The 23,006-nt window shown below is 39.6% G+C and overlaps 1 protein-coding gene across 2 annotated transcripts in view; it reads right to left on the bottom strand.

The window, feature by feature from the left end:
- The window catches only part of FUT10 (fucosyltransferase 10), a 171,364-nt gene that overhangs the window by 11,310 nt on the left and 137,048 nt on the right, over window positions 1–23,006 (bottom strand). Inside the window, exon 5 of one of the 2 annotated variants that reach the window (XM_070253274.1) lies at window positions 11,640–11,768. In XM_070253274.1, coding sequence (XP_070109375.1) covers window positions 11,640–11,768 — 129 coding nt within the window. Of the gene's footprint in view, window positions 1–11,639; window positions 11,769–22,474; window positions 22,624–23,006 lie in introns of those variants that run through there. The other variant, XM_070253275.1, reaches the window with a different exon arrangement.

Below are 23,006 nucleotides of genomic sequence, written 5' to 3'. Positions count from 1 at the left end.
TCCAAAATCACTAACACCAGCACAGAATTTTCTTCTGAACTTAAGACACAGATTTTCACTTATTTCCTGTGTACCTTCCCTTTAAATGTCCCATCACTGGTAAGCTGAATATCTCTGACACTACATGCAAACTTTTTCCCTACCGCTCTTTTGATATAGTTCAAAGCCTACTTATATGGCATCACCATGACTTGAATCTTCAAAACCAGAAACCTCATTTTCCTGCTTGGCTGCTCCCTGTCTCTTATCCCTCACAATCATCATAAGGTCCTGCCAATTCTAAGTTCATAAATACCTCCTTCTTCTTTGTAAGGCACACCCTCATTGGCCTAGTTTATTACCTCATCATCTTCATCTGAAGTTGCCTCCCTCCAGTCCACCCTCCAGTCCATCCTCTAAAGTACCACCAGCTATTCCTCTCAAATAGTGACCCATGTGAAAAATAAGTAAATTGTCACTTCCTTGCTTAACATTGTTCGATAGCTTCCCATTACCTGTAGAATAAAGTTTATAGAAACAAGCTGGCCCTATAAAGCCATCTCCAACTATATCAGAGCTCATCTACTCAATCTTACCTTCAGTCACTCCCTAGAGATTAAGCCAGGCCTTGATATTCCCCAAATAGACACAAACTTGAATGCTTCCATCCTGTATCTCTCATTTCCCTCTGCCTTGAAGACTCTTCCCTGTTTCTGAATCTGGTGTATTTCTGTTCAGCTTTCAAGGTCCACGTAAAATGTCATCCATTCTAGAAATGCTTTCCTGACTGCCTAAGCAAATCTCACTATTCCCTCATCTTTTGTAACTCTAGGAACATGACTACAATTCAATGCAACGTACGCTATGATAGATTAATGCTTATTAATGCATGCTGCGCCTCCCCTGCTTTGTTATTTCTGAAGGCTGTGAACCATGGCTTTTGGTTTTTAACTCTTTAGGAGGTACTGCATCATCCGACATATAAGAGATGCTCAAAAATTATTTTTCAAATGAAAGAATGAAGGAAAAAAGGAAAATCATAAGATTAATGGTTAGCTATGGTGTAACTTCCCTGGATTCAGTTTCCTCATCTGTAAAATGAGACAGATTTAGATGAACTAGTGTGTTTCTTCCTGCTTTAAAACATCCCATGATTTTATGAAAATATTAATAAGAGCAACCCAGTGATTCTTTCATAACATGGTAACCTAATATTAAATTTCACGAACTACGCTATGGTCAATCAAATATAAATCCAAAGACAGAAAGATTTTTTCTTTTTCTTAAAAGTGTGTTCTCCAGTTGCTGGGTGAAATGTGTTAGTTCTGGAAAGAAGCCAATACTAGGCTTGGAAAAGAGTTCAGAGCCAATGGAGACATTATTTTTAATTATATTAAAAGCATCTTGTAAATTTCTCATCCGTTATGCCTAAATTTCTCTCCCATTAATCATTGAAGGACAAGTGTTTTCAGTTTGGTCTATTGTGGCCAAAATCTGGATATGGAATATGTCCTAATCTCTCCAAGCCTTGTCAATCTAAGACACTCACATCCACAAACATGCAAGTACACACACACACATACACACACAAGCACACACTCATCCAAAGAAAGATAGAGTCTGGAATACAAAAGTAGTTTAACGTAAGGGGAAAAAATGTGGGTACGTATGCTTTCACAGGACATTTTGGGGTAAGGAATTCAAGTCAGTGATAGATAGCGATCACTGGAACTGAAGTGGGCTCCGCATTTCTTCTTTTGGGCCAGGTAGGGTGATGGGTAGCATTGTCCGGCTGAAAAATCAAGTCATAAGGTCTAATTCTGACTCTTCCATTAACATATTCTGTGGCCTTGGTTTAGTCAATTATTCTCTCAGATCTATTCTTGGACCAGATTAGCCACTCAAAATCTACCTCCTTATTGTACTGTGGTTCCTCCCAGAATTAACCTTCACTGACCTCGTTTTTCATGTTATGCCCTTGGTTTTTACGAAAGGCCCTTACAAGAAACAATAACAAATTATTATAATTCTAATTACTCCAATATAGAAATTATTCTACTTCTAATATAAGTACGAATCTGTACATGAGGAGGCACTGGAGATATTTATTTTCTTGTTATGAAATTTCACATGAAAAAATTCTCTAAGAATTTAATTGCAGGAAAACTACCTCCTCTTCCTCAAGCTTATCAGACCAACTGTGTGTTAATGTTTCATATTTTCTCTGCTACCAGAAACCCCGAAGCCTCTCTTTTCTTTCTTTTTTTGACTTTAATTCTAATTACAAAAATAACATAGGCTTATTCTATATATAATTCTGCAACCCAAAGTTCATCATTTTAACATTTTAATATACGCTCCTCACGTTTTCTTCAAGGTAATTTTCTACCCAGTTGAGATCATATTATACGTGCAATCTGTGTACCTCCCCCTTTTTTCACATAACATTATATTAAGATTTTCCCATGTCATTAGCAAAATTGCTTTAAATTTGTCATGATTAATAGAGATCCCAAATTAATTTGCAGTGAAAACAGTAATATTAGCTTGGACAGTGGGCACTATGCTTTTTTTCACTTTATCCAGTCCTATTGCTGCTGTAGACATCTCTTGTTGTGACTTCAAATCCTTCAATAAAACAGTCTTTGAAATCTCCTAATTACAATATTACCCTTTTCTAGCTTCTTCTACCATATACACAAAGGTATCTTGACATAAAATATAAAATGTGTTTTATTTCTGTTATGATCCACTTGTTAAGTCCTCATACGTAGTGTTTTTTTGTTTTTTTGGGTATTTTTTTTTTTTCAGGAAGATTAGCCCTGAGCTAACGACTGCCAATCTTCCTCTTTCTGCTGAGGAAGACTGGCCCTAAGCTAACATCCATGTCCATCTTCCTCTACTTTTACGTGGGATGCCTACCACAGCATGGCTTTTGCCAAGCAGTGTCATGTGCGCACCCGGGATCCGAACCCGTTAACCCAGGCCACCGAGAAGCAGAATGTGAGAACTTAACCACTGAGCCACCTGGCCAGCCCCTCATACATAGTTTTTTATGTAAGTAATAATAAAGAAACAACGTGACCAGTTAAAAACACATAAATAAAAGTATGAGGATTCAATTGACTTGTCTTCTTAATGAACCTCTAGGGCTTCCTCAGGATGGCCACTGTCTTTCCCAGGTGTTATAAATCATTTATTCAATATCCTGTTGTAAAAATCTTTTCTATTGTGTATGACTTCTGAAATCTTTCTTTTTCTTTCTTTGGTTTTATCTTTACTCTTCTGGCACATCTCCTCCTTTTTTAATTTCCTTAAAGATCACTAACGTGCTTGTATAGTCACAAAATCAGGTCCTTTCATTATCTTTTATAGCAATTAGCATTCTTGATTAAAAAACAAAACTCATTCTAGTCACTTGGCAGAAAATTTATTAAAGGGTATTTACTAGCTGAATTTATTAAAAGGAGTTTTTAGAATCTGCATAGGGGCTAGAAAAAAAGGGCTTAGGAACCAAGCAGTGAACAATGATATGCAAAGCTAGGAAAATGGGGCTGGGATGGCCGTTAGGTTATCTAATGACATTTTCTGCTTTACTATTACAGATCTTATTTCAGTGACTAGAAACTTGAATTTTTATGTCCAGGTTCAACTTTCACCCTCATGAATTTTCAATCTGAGCATACAGACACATATATACACACATATACAATATACACCAAAAGGTGGGTGGCATATCCTTTCAATATCATATGAGAGCAAAGGTCACCCAAGGATTGCCTAGGGCAATATATTTACTTCATCTCATTTTTTACTAAAGACTGAAATTTTTGGACTTAGTAAAGTTACTTGTTAACGTTTGATTTTTGTTGTTTAGAAATGCAAATAATTTCTGTCTGGTGGAAGAGATAATCCCCAAGATTTATGGCTTGTTGGACATCAAATAGATTTGTATTTAACTCTGCAATCTTATCCTAATACTTTCTTGTTTCTAGTTTCTTAAATGCTTTTCAAAGTTGTCATAATATCTTACTGACTCTTCCATTAACTAATGAGTTATGTAATAAAAACAGAAGTCTAAGTCTTACCCACCCAATTCCATTTGACCCAGTTCTTCTCACCAACATATTTCTGGGAGTCCCTATGGCATGCTTTTATTTTCATTAATGAATCCCATTTGTCCCCCATCTGCATGGTCTGCCGGTGGACCTGTTTCTCAGCTGCACTCTTCCACATTTCACCTCTGGCCATCTCAGAACCAGTCTTCTCAGGTGACTTTTATTTTGGTGAGGAAGATGAGACTTGGGCTAACATCTATTGCCAATCTTCCTCTTTTCACTTGAGGAAGATTGTCGCTGAGCTAACATCTGTGCTAGTCTTCCTCTATTTTGTATGTGGGACGCTACCACAGCATGCCTTGATGAGTGATGGGTAGGTCTGCATCCAGGATCTGAACCCACAAACCCCTGGCCACCGAAGTGGAGCACACGAACTTAACCACTACACCACTGGGCCAGCCTCTCAGTGACTTTTGATCTCCATTATGTGTTGCCCCGAGCATGGGCATAGGTTAAACCATTAATTCCCAAAACAGAACTGAGACCAGGTTGTCACATACTATACAATAAGCTTTGGCTGAAAGCTGGGAGAAGGCATAAGGGAGTTATAATCTGCTCATGTGTGGATGCACACACCAACGCACACACACACATGCATACATACTGCTTTCAGAACCACCTTCCTCTTTTGTCCCCATCTTCCAAAAGGCCAGCACTAGGCAACCAGCACCTCCTGGTAACTCAGGGACTCCAGTCCCAGCCAAGCAGTGGCCCCCCCTCAGAGGTCTGAGTCTCATCTCCACAGGGCTCCTTCTTCAATAATTTAAATTTTATCTATTTCAACTTTTCCTCTTTGTTCCTTCAGCCCTAGAGGTGATAGCTGCTTCTTTAGGTTGCTAGCTCAGTGAAATCCTTTTAGTCACCTCATTAACAACTTTTTTCCTAATCAATAATTCTTTCTATCAAATTGTCTTGTTCAAGCAACTGTTGTGGTTCTGCCTCCTGACTGGGTCCTGACTGATACAATGGCAGAACCAAGATTCAAACCCAGGAGATTGGCTTCAGAGGCTCTGGCCTTAACCACCTCCCAGAGTAGGAAAAACACAAACAAAAATTAGAGCAAGTTTTTCCCTTCCCCTGTCATCACAGGTCAGCCTCTCCTCACACATAATCTTAGAGATGCTATTTTACCCAGGAGGGAAACAACTCTTGACATAACTATGTAGAACAATTCAGCTTCTTCTTGTCTCCTTTCCAACATAGGATCTGGGCTTTAACTTTGCAAAACCTATAGGGTGTTTTTCCAAAACAAAAGAACTGTTAGCCCCCAAAGGTGCAATCAACTTCCAGCTCTAACAACAGAAGAAATCTTTGACAGTTTGAGAAGAAAGCTGTTGTTTTTCCTAGGTTTCACATATCTCAGGGTCAATTCCTGAGGGGAACTCAAGGTCAAAGTATTTTCTTCTCAAGAACCTCTTCAAGGGAAAACACACTTTGAAGCACAAGGTGTAAGATAAGTGGGACAGTCTGAAATGGGGCAGCAGAGACCTATTCCCTGCCCCACCCCACACTCGCTCCCACCAAAGAAAACACCAGCGGTCACGGCAGTCTTACCTGGAATATTTACTCAATTCACGAATGCTGCTTCGGCAGCAAATAACAGAAATGAGATTAATAATTCAAGCTATCTTAAGGAAAGACATGGAATTGGTTATTTGACTTCAGCGGTGTATCACAAAACCCCAGGGCAGATTTGAATGGATGCTGCCGGACTTAGAAAGGGATGAGAACCAGGAAATAGGAAGGTGTCTTGACTCTTTTTCCTTTCATCTCTGCTCTAATTTTTATGTTTATGTCATTCTCTTTCTCCTCACCAGCTTTGTTTGCTTTTCCAGCACATCTCTGCTGCTGAATTAACATGAGTAAGCCTGCTCTTGAGTGAGTCTCTGGAGAGACTCAGTCTCTCTCTGAGTCCCAGCTCAGGGGCCCACCTCTGTTCCAGTCAATTGCTTAGGGGTCGGGTTTGTGTTTTACAAAATAGAGAACCAGGTTCTTCATTTGGGGAGGCCGTGAGCAGAGAAGGGGCGCTCATTAATTCACTTAGACTCTTCCTCCTCCCTCCCGCATGAGATTTCTACCGCGCTTATCACGAACATCTCAGAGATCATCTATTACTCAATGCCATGGCAGATATTAATTTTCAGAAAAAAATTATTCACTAAATGCCGTCAGCTGTAATCATCCAAACGCTTAAAGAAAATTAAATTTCTAACTAATACTGGAGTCCTAGATACAGCCACCTTGCTTCAAAAATTAGGGAAGGACAAAAAAGAAAGCATAATAGAAAAGGAAAGGTTTACCAAGGCATTAGGTACCCTGTGGGCATAATAAACCTTAAGCCAGATTTATTATTATTATACTGTGTACAATAGCATGGTCTCATAAGTAAAATACTTAATATGATTATAATGTTTATAGCCTATAATAGGTAAAGAGCTTTGGGTAAAGAGCTTTGGGTAAAGAGGGGGGTGGTGATCATGTCCTTGATAGGAAAGAGCCGAGAGGATCACATCACTGAGCAAGAAGAGACCCAACCCCTGTGAGTTGTTCCCAAGGACCAACCAAGGACACAGAGCACTTGCATGAGTGGCTCCTTCTCCCAGCCATAGAGGCCTTCGAGGACAGGGAGCTGCTTTAGCCCCCACTCCTAAGAGTGTGTTCTTCATGCCAACTTCATTCATTTCCAACCTATGACTCCCCAGCCTGCCATTTCTTCCTCTTAGACTTACGTACCCGAGTGGGCATAGTCAGTCTCTTTGAGGCACTGTTTCATCATTGAGTGGAACTGGATCTGCTCAGGGGAATCTGCCCTCCTTACCACATACCAAGCCCAGCTCAGCCAAGAAATCTGGCAGTGCCTTTCTGGGTCCACAGGCACAGTTTGGAGCCATTTGCCCCAGCTATTGTTCTAGCAGCATCCTCTCAGGTCCTAACTCAGTTTTGTCTCATGACTCGCTTGTTTCACCCTGGATGAACACCTGAACTGGCTCACTTCCTGTAGGCTTCCTCACTTCAGAGGCAGTGAGAGGCAAAAGCTGTCAGGAGGCATGATATTGAGACAAGTTAGACTGGGGGGCCCCTTAGGTGCCTAAACCTGAGTCCTAGCCCAGTGGTTCATTTTTGTTCTGAATCAGCATCTCTCCAAGTTTATGTTAAAGATATCAGGCCTAGACATGTTACTAGTAGGAAAGAAACAGATCATAGATCAACAGACCCATCAATAGATACACAGAGAGAATATTAAATATATATGATATAAATGTGCATATATACATGCGCACACACACATATATGTACATGTATGTGTGGGTGTGTGTACTTTTTTAAGAGGTCTGTAAAATTCTGATGTTATGAACTATATTATCTCCAAAGGAAGAGCCATCCCTTTCCATTTTTAAGTCAATAGCACATGACTATATTAGTGAAAGCCCAGGGCCTCACACCAAAAGAAGCCAAAAAGACAGAATGGTCAAATTATATAACAATAATGATAACTTCCATTTGTGAATTTTTACTGAATACCTGGCACTCTGCTAAGGGTCTTACTGAATTCTTTCATTTACTCCTCACTACAGCCCTAGGAGTTAGTTCTACTAGTATCTGAGTTTTATCAAAGAGGAAATGAAAGCTTAAAGATCAAATTACTGGCAGGATCACAGAGGTAGTAAGAGGAGGGCTTCCAACTTCACTCTATGTTCTCAGGAACAATGCCTTTCTTCCTCCTCAGTTTGTACCAGGTCTGACCCACCAAATTAGGGGCAGCATGAAACCAGCCCAATGCCCGGCATCTCCTTTGTGGATGTCTTCTCTCTGACATCCTGAAAGGGTGGCAGATGTGGCAGGCCTCCCACTGTGCATTTATCCACTGGTGACAGATGTGTCCTCACTCCCTGTATGTGACTCTCACCATCCACATGGACCATGTTAAGGGAGAAAGAAGGACATGAGCAAGAGGGTAAGATAGAGTAAGAATGCCTCTCTGTAATGGACACCTCCCCAAACTGAGGCATTCTAGTGAGACCAGTGGCTGTTTCAAACTCCAAAGGGCTCTATGTTACATGTCTTCAGTGTCCTCATTTTACAAAGGATTGAACAATTCTATTAACAAGATTAGCTTTGTCTAAACATTAATTAACCTAGGTGAATATGAACATGTGATAAAAGTGAATCCTCTTAAACCCTTGAGAACCAGATTTCTATCACTCCATTAAAAAGAGATTTATACTAACACTGACTGTGACCTTGTGAGAAAGACACAGACATGGTCTCAAAATTGTCAAGTAATAGGGCAGTTCAGTTACCATTGGGGAGCATCCACAGTTACAATTTTGAATATTTGCCCTGCTTTGTTCTTTCCAGCCAGCCCTGGTGGTCTAGTGGTTAAGATTGGTGCTGCCATCCCTGCAACCCAGGTTTGTTTCCTGGTCAGGGAAGCACACCGCCAGCTATTGGTTGTCATACTGTGGCAGCTGTGTGTTGCTGTGATGCTGAAATCTTTGCCATCGGGATTTCAAATGCCAGCAGGGTCATTCATGGGGGACAGGTTTCAGCAGAGCTTCCAGACTAAGACAGACTAGGACGAAGGGCCTGGGTTCAGCTCTGCTATCACTATCAACTCAATGGCACTACAAACAAAAAGTTTTCCTTTCTGCTTGCCTGTCTTCTGATGTTTTGAGTCATTGCAGGGGAATAAATTCATGATTTAATAGATCTTTTAAAATTTCATTTAGAAACCCCTCAGTTAGGCTTTCTCACTAAATTCAAGCATATTTAATTTCATTAACACTATGTTTTATTATTGTCTAATGGTATCTCTAGTTATCCACATTCAAGCTCTTAGAATACTGTTTAAGAAATAGCCTCATATTTATTAATATAAAAAATAAAGTTATAAAAATTGTCATGATTTTTAAACATTTTACACAAAAGGTATAATAGAGTAATCTCAATTTCCAAGTTTAGATGAGGAATGGCCCTTCTGTTCCTTTCTTTTCAGACTTAAATGACACAATATGTTACTTCACCCTGGAAAATCATGAATGACAAACAGCAAAGTGTGCCGATGATGCACTTTCTCAACCTATATTGTCCCGTGAGGTTCTTTTCTCAAAAAATTGCTCTGACTGAGATGCATTCTCCTGTGAAGGATCCATAAACAGAACAATTTCCTGACAATATTGAATCGCCAAAGGGTAAAAACCTGATTATATTCTGATCACCGAAAATAAGTAATAGTTCCTTTCCTGTAGGTGAATGAAGATAAAATGGTTAAAATGTCATCAAACAGCTCTGATCTTTCTTCTTTTATGAAAGCAAAATGAGAAGATCAAAGGGTAACAGATTATGCGAGAAAGTGAGATAAGATGATGGATTAAAAGACGAAGCACCCCCGGAAAAGATTATTGTAGCAACGGAGGATGTCAAGAAAATATACACATACACACAAACAAAAACAAAATAATTTGTTTATATAGTAGAACAGCAACCTTTATGCCCCGAAGATTAGTAGTAACAAGAACCTAAACAAATATCATAGAATGTATAGCAAAAAGAGAGAAAACTTGTTAGTCACAAATGGAGGAAAAGAGATTCGAGAAGGAAGGAATAACAAGAAACTGCATTTCTATGGCTTTTTACTGTTTCAAAACCACTTTCTTATTATCTCATCTATTCTCCAAAAGAGCTATGCAACAGAAAGTTTATTTATTCACTCCCTTTGTTAAAGAATGGATTCCAGAAGCTTGCATGGTATGTGAAGAATGACAAGGTTAATAAGAACAAAAATGAGACAAAAGCAGAAACAAAACAAGGACAGGTGTTATGCGAAGCCAGGAATAAAGTTATTATTATTACTGCACTATGACCTAGGACAGGGCCAAGTGGGTCCAAGGTCAATTGTAAAAGGTGGCAGATCCTAGGGCCGGCCCCAGTGGCCTAGTGGTTAATTTTTCAGCACTCCACTTCGGTGGCCCAGTTCTGGCTCCCAGGCACAGACCTACACCACTCATCTGTCAGTGGCCATGCTGTGGTGGTGGCTCACATACAAAAAGAGGAAGACTGGCAGCAGATATCAGCTCAGGGCAAATCTTCCCCAACAACAAAAACAAAAGAAACAAGGAAAAAAAGGTGACAGACCCTAGATTAGTTTATTTAATTGGTTTTCTTTCTCTTAAAATAATCAGCAATTACTAATGTAGGCAGGCCCTAAAAACCAGATAAAGAAAATATCTGCAAGTTCTCTTAAAGGAATTTAGAACTTTTTTCAGATTTACTTCCCTGCATGCTTTTTCTACAACCACTTGAATTATGGATTATCACACAAAAGTTACTCTAAGTCAATTTAAAGTTGTCTTAGGAAAGAGTCTTGTGAAACCAGATAGGTCTATGGGACTCTCACCTCTACTCTCATTCTTCTGTGTGTTTCTCCCTAGAACATAGATTATTTTTGCGCCCTTTCATGAATACAGATAGCTCTGGGTAATGCTCCATCATACTTTGGGAGCTTCGTGAGATGTTGCTCCTGGGCAAGTTTGGGGAGTAAGATGCAGGTGGGGTTTGTGATCACAAGAAGAAGTGTTGAATAACGGTACATAAGGAGGCAGCCTGAGAGATGGGTTACAAGTGAAGGGCCTGGAATCACAGTGCTGGATACACACCCAGACTTTGCCTCTTAGCATACAATCCTGGGCAAGTTACTTTTCCCTTCTGCTATTCCCTTCCTCACTTGTAAAAGTGAGAAAATAACAATAGCTGTTCATTCAGTAGAGATGAGTATTAACAGAGAGAATCATGGAAGCATTTAGAAGAAGACTTGGTACATAGTGCTGAAAAAATGCTCTGTTATTATTTTATAAGTGCTGGAAGTGACTCTAACAAGGGGACTTTAAATTGCTTACCTTGTCACCTCAACATGCTAACTTTCTGTAACAATACAGAGAAGTGCAGGTGGAGGCCTTCATGTTAGACAGGTGTTTGGCCATCACCCAGCCCTTCCCAAGGACTAGCAAAGCAGGCAGGTAGCATTTCTCAGAGAACACTGGGGGAAAAAGAAAACCTTCCAAAGAAATGAATTGATTAAAACTTATCACTTAGGGGCTGGGGTGGTGGCACAGTGGTTAATTTCACATACTCTGCTCCAGTGGCCCCAGGCTCATGGGTTCGAATCCCAGGTGCAGACCTACACACTGCTCATCAAGCCATGCTGTGGTGGTGTCCCACACATAAAATAGAGGAAGATTGGCACAGATGTTAGCGCAGCAATAATCTTCCTCATAAAAAAATACTTATCACTTAAAGACTCCGCTTTGAACATGTGTGCAAAAGCAAAACCCAGAAAAGATGGCATTTAAAGGATTGACCACAACAAAGAGGAGCAAAGAGCTCTTTTAAACGGACTGCTTGGCCTGCCTAATATATTTTCTCAAACAAGGAGAAAGCTCATTCAGGAGCCTCAAGCCCTTCACGCAGCACTATTCCTGCTCTTGGAGAGCCATGAGCCTCCTGCTAAAGCCACAAGCATGGGGTTCACCTTCCAGAACTCACCTCAGAGAGAGAACATCCAGGAGACGGAGGAGGAAGGCACCGCACTGATGATTCCTCTTTCCAGTTATAATCCACCCCCTTCCCTTCTCTCAGCCATGCATCTTCTCGGAAGTCATCTCTGTGTGAAAGCTAAATTGAAATGTATGATATTATTACTATTTTAAGAGTTATTTTATTGCTGTTTTAAAGTCTTTGATATTCTCCCATCTAGTCTTTTTATTTTTATATATATTTAAATATATAGTAATGAGGACTTTGGAAAATATACCTGCACTTAGGTGAATTTTCAGTTCCCTGAGCTTTTTCCCATAGATTCCTCAACCATTAATTATCCTACTATAAGAGTTTTCAGAATTTGAACTCTGACGATTGAGGAGGAATTTCCATACTTTATATGTATTACTTTCTTAGGTCAGGGAGAGAGCCATGAAATACAATTAATGTTATAAATGATCTGTCTTACCTTCAAGATGGAAACTTCTTCACTCTATGACAGCATGGACCCTGGCAGTTACCCAGATTACGTTTAACCAAGGCTGATAAACAGTCATGATATCTTCATGTACTCAGTTCATGTTCTTGTCCTTGGCCCACCACTCTCTCCATACAAGTATCATAGAGAAAGGGAGCTTTTTATTCTGAATGTGTTACCCAAGGATTAACAGAGACAGACTAGAATAGGGAAATGTTCTTGGTTGATTTTGTTTACTATACATTCTAGTCTGGTATTACTAGTCCAAGTAATGCTTAAACTATGACTTACGTGTACTAGACTCTGTCCCAAAACCCTTAAAAGATTCCCCATGGTCATATGAGTTTTTTTCTCAAGCCAGTGTAAAGCGGTTCCATCACACCAATAAACATTGTGGAAGCCTTGCAAGGCTCTCTAATTAATGATTAATACAGATTTCAGAAAAGCTGTGTGTGCTACCAAAAGATTCATATACATGGCAGTGAAAAGGCCACATGGGGAAAGCAGTGACTTATAGAATAAAAATTACACCTTTTGTTAGGATAGCACATTACAGTTTATGAGGAACTTTCACATACGTTATTGCATTTGTCCTGAAAACAACCCATGAAGTGAGTAATAAATAGACCATTAGCATTTCTAGATTTTGACAGTTGTGACTAGATAGTCACAAGCAGCATTGAAGATACATCACATAGATTAATTTTCAATTTTGCTGAGATATATATTTGAATTGTTGGTGTTATGACAATATGACATGGCGAAGCTCTTAAAAACTGAGTGAATTTGGCCAATTACTCGACATCCACATCCTGATGCAACTTGTTGTCTACTTGATACCAAAATGGGCTATTCTGAATCTAAGGGTAACTTAAATTTTAATGATATGTGGATAGGTTGGAGGGTGGGAGGAAGAGATGTAAGGAAACTTTGGGGGAGAATGGATATGTTCATTATCTTGATTGCAGTGGTGATGATTTCACAGGTATATACGTATGTCAGAACCTACCAAGTTATATTCTATGTCAATGAAATATTAAAAATTTGCCCATTAAACATTTTACTGTTCCAATTTATTAACATTTGAGGGGTAAAGTGATGTGAAAGAACAGTATTTCCAAGTTTGGGAATTGTGAAGTCCCTATGAATCATCCTGCTCCAACGTCAAGGATCTGTTGTACTATCCCTTTTCGTAGACTGGGAGCTGAAGCTCCAAGAGGTTAGGATTTGCCTAAGAATGGACATTAAATAGTGAAGTCAGGGCTTGAAGCTACCACTGATTCCTAAGCCCTTAAGCCACTGAGCTTTACAACACCAAGCTGAACATCAGTCTGACAAGCTAAAAAGTCTTTTAGGAAGAACCAAACTGATTCAGGGCACGGAGTAGCCTGAGGTCAAACCGTTGAGTAATCAAAATTTGATCTTCAGGGCATGTAAAATCAGTCCACTCACACACCTCTTCCATTGCTTCCGCAATGCTCTTTCCCTGACCTCAAAAACCTCAGTGCAGCCAAGTGGCTTCCCCAAATCCTCTGTTGTATTGCCACTCCTTGATCCACCCATGGTACCCTGCAAAATGTCTACCATGTGTGGTATTCCATCCCTTCCTGATCTTTCTCTTTGCTTTCCAGAGCAATAACTAATTATCTGAGAAACTCGTCTTTCACGAAATTCTAAAAAGTGAAAATAAAGTTACCTGTTCTCCCAAAGATATTTACAATTTAGAAAGATTCATGGAGAGTCAGTACACTAGCTCAAGTACGTGGATTTTTTTTCCTTAATGATAGAAATTTTAGCCATTGGGTAAGTAATTTTGTCAGAGTTGGAGTTTTTTCTGTCATCAAATGATGACCACCTATTCCATTTATGGGTAGGGGACCCCAATCAATGCATGAATGTCAATCTCTTTCCAGTACTGGAAGGCAATCCTCTAAACCAAGTTAAACCTAACTCTGTCAAGTGGATGGTCCTCTCACTAGTGCTTATTTAAGAGTCAGATCAAACTGAAGATACAGTACTTGGTGCCTAGTTGGCACTCAATAAATTGAAGTGAATTGACAGGTAGATTCTTGGGGGAAAAAATAGTCAGGAAACTATGCCTTCCTTATGTCTCCTTCTCTCTAATTTGAGTTCTTGATAAATCCCAGCAGTGTAATGGATGCTTCAAGAATAGAATGTCCTTCTGACTTATCCCTTGTTTCACTGAGCTTTTGATGACACAGTGTGATGGGCAGGTCAAATCTGAGGTCACTAATACAGTCCCAATCCGTATATACTCTATGCTGTTGATTAGCTGACAGTCTCCATGCTTTTGATTTAAAACAGATAGAAAACAAAGATAAAAATCTCAACCTTATAGAGACTGGCTTGTATTTTTGCTCTGGAAGGAAGAAAAACAGATGATTTCCTAAACAGTACAGAGCGGAGTGTACAACCAGCCCCTCTACAGGTTGTGATTAGGCTGTCAGACTTGGGTGAAGGGTCTTGCAGTCCAGAAGTTTGTCTTCCCCAGATCTTTGTCCAAGCATGAGATTATAGGAACAGGGTAAAGGGACTAAAGAAATTGTTGCCCATAGCATCCATTTTCATTTTAACAAAATGGTTTAAAAAGTCTAGAAGACTAAGATGTGAGACATGTAATAATGCATTCAGCCCCAGAAATATGTAAAGACTTTATATTACAGAAGTCTGCTAAAAATGATTTCACTAAATCCCAAAAGCCAATGGAACTTGAGAATCACTCTTATTTTCTCTAGAGAGAATTAGAGTGGGTTTTTCTGATAATATCCCATTCTCTGATATCATTTTATGTCTTATATTCATAGTCAAGCCCTCTGGAAATCATAATGGAGAGGTTCTGCTTTATCAGGTTTACCACCAAGAGAGGCAGACAGTGAGCAAACATCCTATCCCCATCATGCTGTCAGCAGCACTTTTCACCCTGACTCTCTTTTCTCTCTAAATTTTCTCTCTCTTATTTAAAGGCTATAGAGGTTCGAAACTTGGAAATAATGTTTAATATGACAGACCTACAGGTGGAACATTTGGAGAGTTTTTCATTTCACACTGTGATCAGTTAGGGAGCTGTTCATCTATTTCCATAATCCACCAGGCCACAGCCAAGGTGCTCACTTCTGCAGAATGACATCTTTCCAGGTCTCCAGATTCTAATATGGCTGTGTGCCATTCTCTCTCTCTCTCTTTCTCTCTCTGTCTCAGAGCTAGTTAAGCATTTGCTAGAAGTGTTATAAAGGAGGTGAATTACCTGCCCATTTTAATCATTAATGCCCAGTTCTAGCTCATCTTTTGAATAACCACCTCCTTCTTTCTCCTTTGCCAGTGAAGACCAGCCTCCTGACCAGCATTTGACTCCTTTCAAACAAGTAGACGGCAAATTTCATACCGTAAAAAAAAGAAGGAAACAGTCACTTAATGTCCTTAGAGTTTCTGGCTTTGCAGCCTATGGAATCCCATCCTTGTGTAGAATCCATTCATTTACCCATTTTCCTGGAAAATTATTCCAAATTTTCCTTTATCTACTGAAACCAAAACAACTCCTCCACTATCAGCACTCTCAGCTGATGACATTACTTCTTACTGCACTTAGAAGTGAACTTCCAAAGACTTCTACAGCATATCTCCCACCTTCCCACCTGTTAATGGATCAAATTCTGTTCCAGTCTAAAACCATGCCCTCCACATGAGTACCAGATCCCATCCCCCATCTGCTCCCGGACTTCAGTCCTGAATTCTCCTTTCTCTTCTATGTCATCCATTTTTCACTCTCTACTGGATCATTCCTATTAGCACACTAACATGCAAGTCCTTCTCTCATCTTAGAGAAAGAAAGAAGTAAAACTTTCTCTTGACTCTGCTTCCCCCACCAACTTAGATCTGATTCCTTTTCTCCCTTTGGTAGCAAGTCTCCTTGAAAGAGTTATCTATACTCTCCATCTCTCATTCCTCCATTCCCATTATCTCTTAAACCCACTCCAGTCAGCCTCCACCACCCCCCACTCCACCAAAATTGCTCTTAACAAAGTCACCAGTGACATCCACATTTTTCACCCAGTTCTCAGCCCTCTTCTTACTTGACTGATTGACAGAATTTCATACAGTTTCTCACTGCTTCGTTCTTAAACCACTCTCTTCGCTTGGCTTTCAGGAACCACACTGTGTATTTTCTTCTAATTCACAGTGACTTCTCTGTGTCCTTTGCTGGATTTTGCTCTTCTATAGGAGCCCTTAATGTGATAATACCCCAGGGTTCAGTCCTTGACCTTCTTCTCTCTAGCTACCTTTATTCTCTTGATGATCTCACTGAATCTCATGGCGTTAAATATTATCTGCATTCTGATCACTCTCAAGTGGTGTATATTTTAAGACCAGAACTCCCCTGTAAACATCAAATTCATATATCCAATTGCCTACTCAGCATGTCCACTTTATGGTCTGTATTCATATCAAACTCAATGTGGCCAAAACTGACCTCGATCTTCTCTACACCCCACTGTCTGTTGCACCAATAGCCCTTCTCATCTTTGTCAACTGCAGTTTCATCCTACCAATTGCTCAGGCCAAAAACTCCGAAGTTATCTTTGACTTCACACTTTCTCTCATTCCATACATCCAATCTGTGAGCAAATCCTTTGGTTCTTGCATTAAAATATATCCAGAATTAGCTACTTCTTACCACCTCTATTCTTGTCACCAAGGGAACAAATAATCATTTCTTGATTAGAGCATTGTAATAGCCTGCTAACAGGATCCCCTGCTTCCATGCTTGCCTCTTAACAGGATACTTGCACTCCAAAATCCAGAGCATCCTTAGAAGGTAAGTCAGGTCATGTCACTTCGCTGCTAAAACTCTGGGATGACTCTTGTTTCTTTGGCGTAAAAGCAATAATCCTTGCAACAGCATGCAGACTACATCCTGACTTGATCCCTATGACTGCGTCCCCTAATTCTCTCCCTCTTCCTCATTCTGCTCCAGCCATCCTAACCATCCTCAGAAATCCTAACCAATCCTCAAACATGCCAGGCCTTGGGCTCCAGGCTTTAAGTTCCATCTGCCTAAATGCTCTTCTTCCAGCTTCTTCTTAGCTAAACCCCTTTCCTCCTTTATGGTTTTGTGTAAATCTCACCTTCAATGAGGCTCACCCTGATCACATTATGTAAAACTACAAGCTGCTTCCCCATTCCAGCAACACTCTTAATCTCTTAATTCAACTCTACTTTCTTCTCCATAGCCCTTCTAACAAACTTTATACTTTACTTATTATGCTTCTTAGTTAGTGTCCACCTCCCACAGCTAGAATGTAAGTTTCATGAGAGCAGGTCTTGTCCTTTTTTTCACTGATGAATTTCAAATGTCAAGAACAGTGCCTGGCACATAGCAGATACTCAATGAATAATTGGTGAATGAATGAATGTAGGTGAATGCACTTAGTGAAAAACAAATTTTGCTATAATATCATTATGTGGGTCATATGATCTTGTAACACTGTCCATAGCAGCCAACTAGTGATAGCTGTGATGGCTGCTGTCCCAAATATAACTAAACATAAGGAAGGCCAGTGACTTTTGAGGGAGGCTGTCAGAAAATTCTGCCTACTAGAACATGTCTATACTGGAGAGTGTCCAATCCAGCTGGCACAGATGTCTATGGATTGCAACTCAGAATACAAATCTTAGAGACAACAAAGACGTGTAGAAGCAAATAAGAAATATGCTCAGAGAAGGCAGTTAGTGGAAATCTCAGGTAAATAGAAGCCGTAAGGCAATTAGTCAATAATAGATTCAGACAAAGGAAAAGAGAAGACAAGCCCTAAGAATGGTAGTCTGGGACTTTTGCCTTACACTGGAATCACTGTGGTATCCTGAGTAAGTTTCCAGTTCTCCACAGAACCTGATGTTGACATTGGTAGGACTCTTTGCTTATTTCTCCATCCTTATAATAAATCCCCATCAACTTGGGCAACCTGAATATGTCTTCGTTTCTTACAACCTAAAAGAGCTAATTGATACACAAAAGCATCAAGTCCTTGTTGACCTCCTTATACCTACTAGGTCTGTATTAAATGCTGAGGGAACCTCAACTCAACACCAAGAAGTAGGGTAATGGGGAGAATGAATGTGAGCTCTGGAGCCAGGCTGGCTGGGTTTGAATCCCAGCTTGGCCGCTATCCAATTGCATGAGCTTAGACAAGTTACTTAATCCCTCTATGCCTTGGTTTCTTTATTTATGAAATGGAACTATATTAGGATGTTCCTTTAAATTTATTGTGAGGATTAAAATTAGAGGTTACATGTAACATGCTTAGAACAGTGTCTGGAACACATTGGGTGCTCAATAAGTGTTAGCTACTATTATCTAGAGCAATGATACCCAATAGAGACAAAATGAGAGCTACATATATAAAAGTTTTAATAGTCTTTTTTAAAAACAGTAAAAGGTGAAGTTAATTTTAATGATATATTTTATTTACCTGAATATCCAAAATTTTATTTCAACACACAATCTACATAAAAATCATTAACAACGTATTTTATATTATTGGTTTTGTACTAAGTCATCAAAATCCAGTGAATATTTTACACTTATAGTACATCTCAATCCAAACTAAACGTATTATTAAGTGCTCAAGGGCCACACATAACTAGTGGTTTCAACAGAGGAAACCCATGGGGAAGCGTCCTTTTTTTGTCTTACTAGAATCCAGATTCTCTGTTATGATGGCTTGTTACAATAGATGCCATTTTCTTTAAAGCTAAAGTGGAGATCCAAACATTCAGCCCACCATCAGCATCAGAACCAGAAAATTAATGGGGAACTTGAGTTTATAAAATCCTACACCTAATCTCTCCAAGTGGACCAGGTTAATCCATCCTTTTCCTAAGACATCATCTCTTTCCTCTTTCAGTGGGCACATTTCTGCTGGCAATCTGCCATTATTCATTCTTCCCAAACACTTCTTTCCTTTCATTTGATTCATGTTCTAATTCGTATATTGATTTGTACTTTCGGTCTCTTTCTCTTGCTTTTCTCATCATCATCATTTTCTTGAAATGAGACATGGAATCAGCTAACAGCTGGGTAAAGAAGGGGTCAGGAAAGAGAGCTAAAAGAATGATTCTCTATGGTACCAAAGTCAGGAGCTAGGTGAAATATCAGTAGCAGGAGTATTGCAGTTGACGCAAGGGTGGTAGAGGGTGAGAAGAGGGATGTAAAATCCCTCAATTTCTCTCCATCTTCACTGCACTCCTTCATCAGGTCACCACCCTTCTACACTGGACTATGGCAATCACTTCCTGCCTAGAATATTAGAAACACTAGTACTAAATTTCCATCTCTTTTTTTTAGCTCAGTATCTCCAGTGACTAGAATTATACTGGAACATAGTAAGAACTTGTTAAATAATTAAAGAAGGAATGGAAGAAGGAAAGGAGGAAGGAAGGAAGGAAGGAAGAAAGAAAGAAGGAAGGAAGAACAGGAGGGAGGGAGGGAAGGTGGGAGGGAAGAAAGTTTCCTCCTTGGCTTTCCTTTAACTCATTCTTCATTTCCTTTTTGTTAATGCTCAAACTCAGTACTACAGCTGGAAAGACCATGCTTGATCTTGCCCCCCTACTTATATCTTCCACCTGATTTGACTCACTCTTGTCCTTTCATTACATTCTAAGCAAACTGCCTCTTTTTAATTCCTTGAACTAACCGAAGCTATCATTGCCTTAGAACCATTATTCTGTCATTTTCTCTGTTTGGAATGTATTTTAATGACTATCTCCCTATCCTTGAAGTTGGATTTTAAATATTACTGATTAAAACAGGTCTTCTCTGATCCCTACCCCATCGTTCTTTATGACAGCTAGCTGTTTGTTTCCTGTTGGATGTTCTCATTTTATAATTATGTATTTATGGATTTGTTTACCTACTTATTCGCCTACCTACCTCCATTTCCCACCCACCCAATAGTGAGTTCCATGGAGGGCAGGCACCATGTCTATATCATTCACCTCTGTACACCCAACACCCAGTATAGTGCCTGGTACATATTAAATTCTCAACCCATAAGAACTGAATATCTGAAACAGTTCCCTGACATACAAATTGCTTCTCTGGACTACTTTACTTTATCATTTCCTTTAACTTTCAACATGAGCCATTCTGAAAATGGGGGACATTTTCAGGTCCCATAAAGTGATAGTGCCTGGATATCCTATTTTCCCGGGAGGAGCAACCTGTTGGAATACCTCTGGCAAGAGTGATGGTTCATAGTCTGACTCTGGTGTGATGTTTCATTAGCTGTGGAGAAAATTTCCAGTGGCATAATTCAACCCCCAAAACAGAGCACCTGGAAGACCAACAGACATTGTTCTGAGAGAATTGTGTCAGGATAACAAGGAAACTGCTTAAGTGAGAAAACACTAAATCGTAGAATAAGACACCATCTGGGTATCTAACAGAAAAGTAATAAATTTAAGGTATAAAACCACCCTTTTGTTCAGTCACTAAATATTTTGTCTCTTAGGAGCATAAAACAACAATAACAATAGCTCATTTTTCAAGAACATTTACAATGTGCCAGTCACTCTGCTAAATTCTTTACATCCATAATCTTATTTAATGCTCATAACAACCCTCTAAAGTTGGGATTATAATTATATGCATTTTACAGACAAAGAAAAATGATGCTTAGACTGGTTTGATAACTTGCCCATGAATACTCAGCCTTTAAGTTGCAAGGCTAATGTTTGAATACCAGTCTGCTGGTTCCAGTGTTGAGGTTCTGTGCCTTCAGTTTAGCATCCTGGAGTCTGTAATGATAGATGTAAGATGGCAGCTTGAATACAGATGGTGAGAATGTCTCCTTCAGTCACAGGACTCGTGCTGATCTTGACAGCAGTGATATAACTGCTTGGGTGGTACACGACGGATGTTCAGAGCATGTGGTGGTCCCTCCCTAGAATGGGACAGACTTTCTACCAGAGAGCATCAGGATTGAGAGCCACAGGAGTGTGAGAGGCTAGAGAAGCACAGTCGAACAGCTCATAGTGGGACTTCTGATCAAAAGGGCTAAGCTGTTGTTTGGGAAGATCTCAGTCTAGAAATTCTGACCTCATGTTCTCCTCCTCAGACGCTGTAGTACTTTTCAGCACGCCCTCTTTCTGTTCATCTGTGCCTCTCTTCCAAGCCCAGTAATACCTCTAAAGAGGGCCTCCTGGACTGCTGAGATGCTACCAAAGATCATAAATCAGTTCTACTACAGCAAAGCATCAGAGAATTGTTAAAATTGTCCAAGCATGGAAGCAAGACAGTCTGGCTTCTGGTCGGAATTATTCTTTTAATCTTGTTTTTCTCTACTTTTTGCCATGATGATGATGATCAAAGTAACATTTTCTCATTGTATATAATTAAATAAAACAGAAGAATAAAATTGAAAGTAATCTCCCTACGTTTATATACAATCCAACTTTTCAAAAGCAGCTATGGTAACAGATTGAAGACTATCCTCTTTAGAACCGTCGTTTCTGCCCCTAACACGCTTGAGAGGGTAGCTTTAATTCTCCTTTTCTCAACTGGAGGCACAGAGTCCTCAAGAAGAAATGCAATTCTCTAAAGAGGCCTCAGTATAGCAGAGAGGGGAGAGACTCCACATCTTCATCTCAGGGTTGCCCTGAACAGCTCAGACCCAACACAGCTGTGACATACAGATCAAGTTTTATTTATATATCTTCACATGGCTCCAAGTTCAGAGGTGTATAAAAAGGTAAACATTGAGAAGTTTCACTTCAACTCCAGACGTCATGCACGTTACTCCTACTAGTAATAACTACTTTGATTAGTTTTTAATGTCTTTTGCCAGTATTTATTTATGTAATTATAGGCAAATATGAATATATATTCTTATTTTTTCTGCTCCATGCCTATTTTGAATTAAAGCACTATTCACAGAAACCATTGCTGACTCTTGAAAAGGCACAGATATCACCTGGACCAAACAAGTTTTCAAATTGTCTCTATTCTCTCTTGTTCTCTTATCTCGGGATGCTGAACAATTTTGTGAGCATAAAGTAACACATTTTCTGAAAAGTAATAAAGTGACAAATACTCCAAACCTATCATTCTTACTCAAATCATTATCACTGTTTTATAGTTTAGACTTGAGTGAGAGAAGCAAAAGCATGTATCTGCTTGGACCTTTGTCACTCCTCCCCACAACACCCAAGTTGCAAATAACAGAGAAAATCACCAAAACTTGGGAAAAAAATGTATTTCCTTAGGGACCAGCCCAGTGGCACAGCAGTTAAGTTCACACGTTCTGCTTTGGCGGCCTGTTCGCTGGTTCGGATCCTGGGTGCAGACCTCTGCACTGCTTGTCAAGTCATGCTGTGGCAGGCATCCCACATATAAAGTAGAGGAAGATGGACATGGATGTTAGCTCAGGGCCAGTCTTCCTCAGCAAAAAGAGGTGGATTGGCAGCAGATGTTAGCTCAAGGCTAATCTTCCCCTCCTAAATAAATAAATAAATAAATAAATAAATAAATAAATAATGTATTTCCCTATTTTAAAAACCCCTTTTATTAGGAGGTAGAGGAATCTGAACAATACATTTATGCAAGTTAAAATGAAGATGAGAGAGTTGCGGTGCACATTCTCCGTCTCTCTATGATATAATTTAAGATAATTTGCCCCACTATGATGAATTTGTGGAAGAGAGGTACTTAGTACTAGTGTTGTCTCAAAACCCAATGTCTAGAGAGAATATAACTTTTTACTGCATTTCCAGTATCCACAATACTAGGCTAGTTACAGTCCAATGACTCAGAGGGGATAAATGGCAGAACTTATGAATAATCTACTCTATACAGCATAGCTTCTGTAACTTATAAGTAG

The sequence above is a fragment of the Equus caballus genome, chromosome 27 (assembly GCF_041296265.1).
Source record: "Equus caballus isolate H_3958 breed thoroughbred chromosome 27, TB-T2T, whole genome shotgun sequence".
In the NCBI taxonomy this organism is placed as follows: Eukaryota; Metazoa; Chordata; class Mammalia; order Perissodactyla; family Equidae; genus Equus; species Equus caballus.
The sequence above is the reverse complement of the archived record's forward strand: the minus strand, read 5'-3'. Positions and strand labels throughout refer to the sequence as shown.